Source organism: Cyprinodon variegatus, unplaced genomic scaffold (genome assembly GCF_000732505.1).
Source record: "Cyprinodon variegatus isolate N-32 unplaced genomic scaffold, C_variegatus-1.0 Scaffold596, whole genome shotgun sequence".
NCBI classification, from domain to species: Eukaryota; Metazoa; Chordata; class Actinopteri; order Cyprinodontiformes; family Cyprinodontidae; genus Cyprinodon; species Cyprinodon variegatus.
Window position 1 is genome coordinate 520,896 of NW_015151049.1, and position 8,183 is coordinate 529,078.

Here is an 8,183-nt window from a genome sequence, read left to right on the forward strand (position 1 = left end):
ACAGGCAGACTGGTCACCCACAGACAGACTGGTCACCCACAGGTAGACTGGTCACCCACAGACAGACTGGTCAACCACAGGTAGACCGGTCACCCACAGGCAGACTGGTCACCCACAGACAGACTGGTCACCCACAGACAGACTGGTCACCCACAGGTAGACCGGTCACCCACAGGCAGACTGGTCACCCACAGGCAGACTGGTGAGACTGGTCTCCCACAGGCAGACTGGGGTGGAGCTAGATGGGGGGCCAGGGGTGGCCATGGCAACAGCCAATTACTCACTGGATCACTTAGAATCAGAATCTGAAACAAGTTTATTGCCAAGTAGGTTTGCACTTACATGAATTTGACTTGGTGTTGTTGGTGCAGAAAAAAACAAAATAAGATAGAATATATATATATATATATAGACACAGAAGATATATAGACACAGTAGACTGTGCGTTAATGTAACGCAGAAATCCTGAATGGGGGAAAGAAACATTGTCCAGTGTCACGGGCGGCTCTTGGCCTTGTTGATAAGGCCGGTAGCAGATGGGAAAAAACAGTTTTTGTGATGGAAGGTTCTGGTCCTGATGGACGGATCAGCCACATCTTCCCTGCACGCCTCAGAGTCCTGGAGGCGTGCAGCTCCTGGAGAGATTGCAGCCAATCACCTTCTGTGCAGACCGGATGACACGCTGCAGTCTGCTCTTGTCCAGCGTACCAGATGGTGATGGAGGAAGTGAGGATGGACTCAGTGATGGAGGAGTAGAACTGCACCATCATTGTCCAGGCAGGTTGAATTTCTTCAGCTGCCGCAGGAAGTTCATCCTCTGCTGGGCTTTTTTGGACTAACTTATATTTAAAAGTATTTATTTATGTGCATGTGATAATATTTTTATCAGGTTTATTCTTCCTTTGCATTTTTTTACCCTATTTATTTCTGCCTGTCGTTTTTTTTTTCATTATTGCCTCAATATGCAAATGAGGAGGGGGCGTGTCTTAGAGAATCACCTTCTGCCCATTGGTTGGTTAGCGTTTTACTGCATCGGTGAATCTACAGGAGGAGAGGAGAGTCTGAAGTCAGCGGCCATTTCTCAATTCATAAGAATGCGAGTACAGACCCCGCCCACTTTCATCCAGACATTCAAAACAAATCTCTGCGCTCTGATTGGCCCGCCAGGCAGAAATAAATAGGGTAAAAAAAACACAAAGGAAGAATAAAACAGATGAAAATATTATATCAGCACATAAATAAATACTTAAAAAAATAAGTAATAAATAAAGTTGAAGATTATAACGGATAATAAATAAGGTAATTATTACAAAGGCGGCTAAATAAAGAAGCTAATTAAGATATTCATACATTTATGTCTCACTTTAAAATTTAATTTCTACGAACATTTATTTGTTTATTATATTTTGTGGGGCAATTAATTGTATGCTTATTTATTTATTGAGCATGTATTTATTGCTGTATATATTTTTAAATATGATAGAGTTGGTCCTCCATAGTAGCAACATTAATACTCTTTAGTGGAATATTCAAAACATTCTAATTTTTCATATATTAACATTTACTTGCCAACAGAAACACTTTAGTTAATGATGCACATCAACACACATTAAAGATGATAAAAAACAGAATTCCTGCTAGATTTCAGAACTAGATTTTGTGTTTTATGGGGTAAAGAGAAAATGACGTGTCTCTGAAAGTCATCTGTGAAATCATAGAAAAATAACTGCTTCATTAAACTTATTAAATAATTTATGTGGACATTAGTATTTGTAAATATCCATTTTATGCAGAATTATTATTGATAAAAGTAGGAAAGTAATGAAAATGGAAAAGATGTTTGCCTCAGAACTCCATACCTGAACCAATCAGCTTTTATCCAGAAGGCATGGATGTTTAAATATATGCATCTATTTTTCAGCAAAGGCTGTAGGAAAGTATAGTTAGTCTTTATTTAGAAAATATCATTAATTGTCCTGTTAGATCAGAGTAGATTGACCCTGAGGTTCTGCCTCCTTTCTACTGTGGGCCTCAGTGTTCACTGGCTATTTCCTGGTCAGCCTTATATACATTTTCTGACTACAGCTCTGTGGTGACACAACAAGCAGGTCTACATCGACTGTCACCAACCCATTAATCACCTAGAGTTATTGCCCCCCCTCCCCTTGTTCAGATCAGAAATAAATGTCTTAAAACAAAGTCTTTAATTCCAGTCACATAATCTGACACTGATATTGAAGAAGAATTCACCGTTAATTTGCATCCATGGAGTTTAATCGACTCGGCCAATCTTCAAAATAGAAAATAGAGAACTTCCAGTAAGGCAGGAAATGTCGAACATCCAAACCAGAACTTGTCTCTTTGGGCTCATATTAGTAGCCGGAGCAGAAGGTAAAAAGCTCCACACATCTAAAACCGTCACAAACAAGATGTGAGAAGAAGCAGAGCTCCTCCTCCATGAGGCACTGGATGCTGGAGGAGGGAATAATATATAGAGTTGATCAGCCGCACTTTTCAGTTGAGCAGGATCAGAGGATGTTTGGTCTTTATAGTGACCCCCTGTGGAAGCAGACTGCTGATGGATGAAGATGAGGGAAACCTGCTCAGAGTATGGTAATGAGTAGTAGTGCTGTGGGCCTCTTTCAGAATCGAACAAAGATCAAGATAAATTAGCTGGAAGCTAAGAAGAGGCTACTGTTCACTACTGTTCACTACTGATCACATGACCTCAGCAACATGTTTCACCACCTCTAGGAACCAATGAACATCCAGGTCTATATTTCAGCGCATATTTAGGCTCCACTGTAGAGCTAGAATCACAGTTCAGACTTTGAACTGAAAGGCAAAATCTATTATCATCTCTCTATAAACAGGGAAATCTAATCTTTAGTTAGCTTTACTGAACCAGTTATCTGGAAAAATATAGATTTTTCTACAAAAGCGTTAAACCACTGGTGGGAGTGTCTGCATAAGAAAAGGAGACAGAGTTAAGTTAGAGGTCATTTATTGTTCTCTCTGGACTCGACCAGAGCAAGAAGGCGAATGATATGCAGTAAAAAAAAGGCCTCGATCAGCCCAACAGTCAGAGCGACGCCTCAGTCCACAGGCACGGCGTCTGCTGCATCAGCGGTAGACTATACCTCCCTCCCTGGAGCCTCACAGTCACTCCTGCTCGGTCCCAGCTTCCCTCAGCTGCTCCTCTGATGCAGAGGGCTCAGCCACTTCGCTCGCTGCGTCGTCTTCGTTTACGTCGACCAGCAGGAATCTTTTATCATCCTGAGCCGAGCCGTCCGTCTGCGTTTGGTGGTTGGAGGTGGGATGCGCTCTTTTCTCCACAGTCGTGTCCCAGTCCTGGTCTGAAGGCTGAGGTAGACTGGCCAAAAGTTCCTAAACAGTCGACACATTCAGGTCAGAAAGGATCAATCAGTCTTCCTGCACCATGAGAACTTTAAACGCACCTTCTGCCTGGCCAGGTCATTGTCCCTCACGGCGCTGAGCAGGCTGTTTGTGAAGTTTGCAAGCTCCTGATATTTGACTTTTTGGTTCTCTAGCTCGTTTTCTAAGAACTGCACCTCCTCGTGCTGAAACAGAAGCGTTCAATGAGGCAAACGTTAATGCTGCTCTCACACTGCTTTACTTTCACATTTCCACACAAACACCTCCTTGATTTATTCTCAACGTGTTTCCACCTTGAATTCCAGCAGGTTCTGCATTTGCTCCAGGTCTGAAGCCATCAAGTCGCCGTCTTCATCCGCTTCTTCATCCTCATCGATCACTTCAACCTTCTGTCAAAAGACACAGATCACAACGATCGCTGAGGAAAGGTCCGCCATGCTGCCCCGCAGCGCAGCACGGCTTTACATCAACATTTTCAGGTTTTATGTTCCAGACTAAAACACCACTTCCCAGAGATTTAATGTAACAGACCTTAAAATAAGAAGGGCTGTTTGTGTTCAGTCTTCTTTTATAATCTAAGGCTGCGCTCAGACTGCAGAGATCCATTCATTTCCAAATATATGTGACGTATATGAGGGGAGTGGCGGCCTAGTGGGCAGGCTGTGGGAAGCCCACTCCCACAGCCTGCCACTCTGGGCTCCTGAGTGACTGTCATGAAAAGATCAGATCCAGGTCACTTAGAGTAAAGACTTCAGGCGGCTGAGGGAATGCAGCGTAACGCTTTAAGGAGACATTCATCTCTGAAATAAAGAGCAGCTCACAAGAGGCAGCCTGGAGGCCCAGGGTGTCTCTGGAGGATCTGGAAGGACTCACAGCTCAGGTGGAAGGATCTGTCAACACCTTCGCTTTTAGTCATGAAAAAAAAGAGAAAAACTTTGGCCGTATTTTCTAGGTTTAACTTAAAAAAAATATTTCAAAAATAAAAATGAAATAGAAATTCTGAAATGGTAAGGTTTTTCCAGATCAGGGCAAAACAAAAAAGCCTAAAACCAAACAAAGAGCTAGAGGTGAGTGGTCAATTATAGACCTATATCCAATCTTCCTTGCTGATCTAAAATCCTTGAGAAAGTAGTTGCCAAACAAGTTTGCGATCACTTCCACCATAATGAACTGTTTGAAGAGTTTCAGTCTGGCTTTAGAGCTCATCATAGCACTGAAACAGCTCTGGTGAAAGTCACTAATGATATTCTCATGGCCTCAGATAATGGACTTGTATCTGTGCTCGTCCTGTTGGATCTTAGTGCTGCATTTGATCCAGTTGATCATAATATTCTTTTAGAAAGACTTGAATATTTTGTTGGAATTAAAGGAACAGCTCTAGACTGGTTTAAATCTGATCTATCTGATCGAATTCAGTTTGTTCATGTTAATGACAGATCTTCCTCATGCTCAAAGGTTACCTGTGGAGTACCACAGGGATCAGTGCTAGGACCAATTCTCTTTACTTTATACATGCTCCCAATTGGTAGAATTATTAGACAGCATGGGATTAATTTCCACTGTTATGCTGATGATACCCAGCTATATCTGTCTATAATCCAGATGAAGCTAACCCATTACATAGATTACAGGCATGTCTGAAGACATAAAAACCTGGATGACTCTTAACTTTCTGCTTCTGAATGCAGACAAAACAGAAGTTATAGTCTTTGGACCAGAGTCTCTGAAAAAGAAGCTGATTAGTCAGTCACTTCATTTGGATGGGATTAAACTGATTTCAGATCATAAAGTAAAAAATCTTGGTGTTATTTTTGATCAGGACCTGTCATTTAAATCCCAGATGAAGAAGAGGTTTAAAACTTGGCTTAAAACTTTCCTTTTTTCTAGTTAGAGTGGCTCAGGTTATCCTGATCTATCTCTATAGTTCTGCTGCTATAGGCTTAGACTGCTGGAGGACATAGGGACCCCTTTTTCATCATTCTGCTTCATTCTATCTCTATTCTCCCACTCTGCAGAATCTGTTAGTTCAATCTCTAACGTTCTGCTCTCTCTGCTTTTTCTCATAGTAGCTTCATCTGGTCTGTTCCTGTTTGGCTGTGACTCCATCCTGGAGAGAAATATCAGCTGTGCTGCTGCCATCAACACCTTTGTTTCTAGATGTTGGAGCTTGGCCTGTTTTCCAGTGTAGTCCTGTTTCTCTGACTGTGACTAACTGGATGTGCTCTCTTCATCCTCTGACATGGGAGCTGGCTCGGAGCTCGTCTGCCTGGCTGTGTGTTTCCTGGACGGGGCCGCCTGTGGAGCTGGTTGACAGTTGCCTTTTGTATCTATGCTTCTTTTTCTATGTCTGCTTCTGTCTCCTTGAACTCCAGTGGGCCTCAGCAGATGGCCGCTCACACTGAGCCTGGTTCTGCTGGAGGTTTCTTCCTGTTCAAAGGGAGTTTTTCCTCTCCACTGTCGCTACAAGCAAGAGTCAATGAGTCGATGCAATCAGCTGGTTTTCCTTAGATAGAAAACTTTGAATTAATCTGACTGGATGATCTGGTGAACTGGAAAGTGACCTGAGATGACATGATGTGAATTGGAGCTATAGAAATAAACTGAATAGAATTGGATCAAAGCATAGTTGTGTTTTAGAGCACAGGTATAAAACATCTAGATCTGGAAGACCTGATGCTAACACATGCTCTGTGTTCAATCTGAGCTTCAGCCAGTCATGTAGTTTCTAGTTCTGCCCTGAGGACCTGCAACCTTCATTTCAATGAAATCCCTCCTGAGGTTGAAACTCTGAGACGTTTCCCTGTAATATCAAAGATTGTTGAAGTACCACATTATTGGCCAGCGGAGCAGCAGCGGACATCTCCGTTTCATCATCTCCGTCTCTGTGATGTGAGTCAACAGTCCCGTCTGCATCAGAGAAGAAAGGGTGAGTTCAGAGGAGTTGATGACGTGTTCCAGGTGTGCAAAGCAGCAGCCGGCTCACCTTCAGACATGCAGGCAGAGCTGCCATCATTCAGCTCGTCCGCCAGGTCGGGTGTTCTGAGCGGTTCTCCGTCAGGGCTAAGGGCGGAAGGAGACTGACTTCCTGGAGATGAGCTGGTGAATACAGCCGGCCCGCCTTTAGGAGGAGGGATTTCAATACCCATCAGACGGTACTTCCTCCGTCTGTTACTGATCCATGTCTGAAGAGTGAGAAAACAGCAGAGGACAGAAAGGAATCAGATTCCCAAAGAAAGATGCAGAAGAGAAACAACTGAAAGTCTCATTTCTTTATAAACACAATCATGCATGTTGAACTTAAAGCTCCGGAACACGTTTACATCAAAGTTCAAATAGATAAACAACTCGAAAGAATGAAGTGAGAAAGACAACAGAACAGGAACGTTTGTTTGTTTCTAACCTATTCAGACCTGAACCTTCCTGGATGAAAGGCTGTCAGGCTTCACTAACCTTTGCTGGTTTTATACCAGCAGATGCTTAGATGCCTCCATCTTTGGGAGTGGGAATGTAATGGGGGGTGAGAGAAGCACAGGTCGCCTATATTTAGCCTTTCCTACGGTGGCTCTGATGTATTACTGCATGCTTTTTAAAATACTTCATGTAAACAAGTAAGAAAACATCTGTAAACCCAGAAAAGCTTCTGGTCCCTCAGGTCCTCTGGTTCTGTCTATTCAGACTCATTAGACCAAAGCTAAATAAAAACAAGACAAACCAACCAAATGAAATCCATTCCTACTGAACCAAATGGTTGATGACTGAAGGTTGTGTCCTCTGAGCAGACAAAGCTAGCAGGGAATCTACTAAAGGAGGAGAGACTGATCTGGAAGATCTACCCTCAGTCTACATTCTGTGTCACAGCGTGGGCCACCAGGATCCTGGTTTCCACCAATCTACGCCGTTAAAGTTTGTCCTCTGTTACCTTGACTATTTCAGTGTCTACACTGAGCTGGTTGGCTGCAGCGGCGATCTTCTCTCTGCACACCGAGCCCAGACTGGTCATGCCTCGGTCCCAGTAGCGCTTCAGCTGGATGAGGTCGGCGTCGCTGAACTGAGTCCGATCCTGCAGCTAAGAGCAGGAAGGTTATTTACCATCAATTTAATAAACAGAATGAGACAAACGCTCTGCAATAACTGGCTTCCAGTAAATGATTGAACTTCTTAAAAAATATGAAAGTTTGAAACATCACAAGAGGTCCGGTGCCAAAGGAAAGGTTTAAAGGCGTTTCTAAGCAACCCTGAGATCTATGATGAAAAGGAAAACTGATCAGAGGTCAGACTGATGGAGGATCAGAGAAACCAGCAGCTTCTATGCAGACGCCGCGGCCCTCGGTCCGCATGTTCAACGGCTTCGGTTTGTTTGGAGACGTTTGCAAAGGAAAGACTCCTCCCTCTAAAAGGAACCAGCTAGCTCAGGCTAGCTCAGGCTAGCTCGGGCTAGCTCGGGCTAGCTCAGGCTAGTTAGCTCGTATCTAAGCAGGAAGGACAAGACTGACGTTGAGACATAAGCAGTAACCTGCAGCTTCTGCTGCTGTTCATCACAGCAGTTCTATGATTCAGATGATTTTAAATTAGTTGCTTCTTCAGTTTAGTGAAGAAATAAAGTTTTCAAATATTTTAGCAACGCTGATAACATTAACGAGTCAGACTCGTTTATACTCGTCAGCCAGTCGCAGATAGATGGATGATGACAGGAGGAGGAAGACAGTCTGTCAGAGGCGGCGCTGTGAGACGATGTCATCCAGTCTGTCTGGACTAGGGGTGGAACGATTCACAAAATCCACGGTTCG

The 8,183-nt window shown here is 43.4% G+C and overlaps 1 protein-coding gene across 1 annotated transcript in view; it reads right to left on the bottom strand.

The window, feature by feature from the left end:
• Nucleotides 1-2,978: 2,978 nt before the first annotated feature.
• hdx (highly divergent homeobox) overlaps nucleotides 2,979-8,183 on the bottom strand; it is an 11,312-nt gene continuing 6,107 nt past the window's right edge. Inside the window, exons 6-11 of the mRNA XM_015392548.1 lie at nucleotides 7,316-7,462; nucleotides 6,380-6,578; nucleotides 6,224-6,303; nucleotides 3,690-3,785; nucleotides 3,459-3,581; nucleotides 2,979-3,387 (exon numbers count right to left, since the gene is read on the bottom strand). Of these exons, the coding sequence (XP_015248034.1) occupies nucleotides 3,163-3,387; nucleotides 3,459-3,581; nucleotides 3,690-3,785; nucleotides 6,224-6,303; nucleotides 6,380-6,578; nucleotides 7,316-7,462 (870 nt within the window). The 3' untranslated portion in view covers nucleotides 2,979-3,162. The remainder of the gene's footprint in view (nucleotides 3,388-3,458; nucleotides 3,582-3,689; nucleotides 3,786-6,223; nucleotides 6,304-6,379; nucleotides 6,579-7,315; nucleotides 7,463-8,183) is intronic.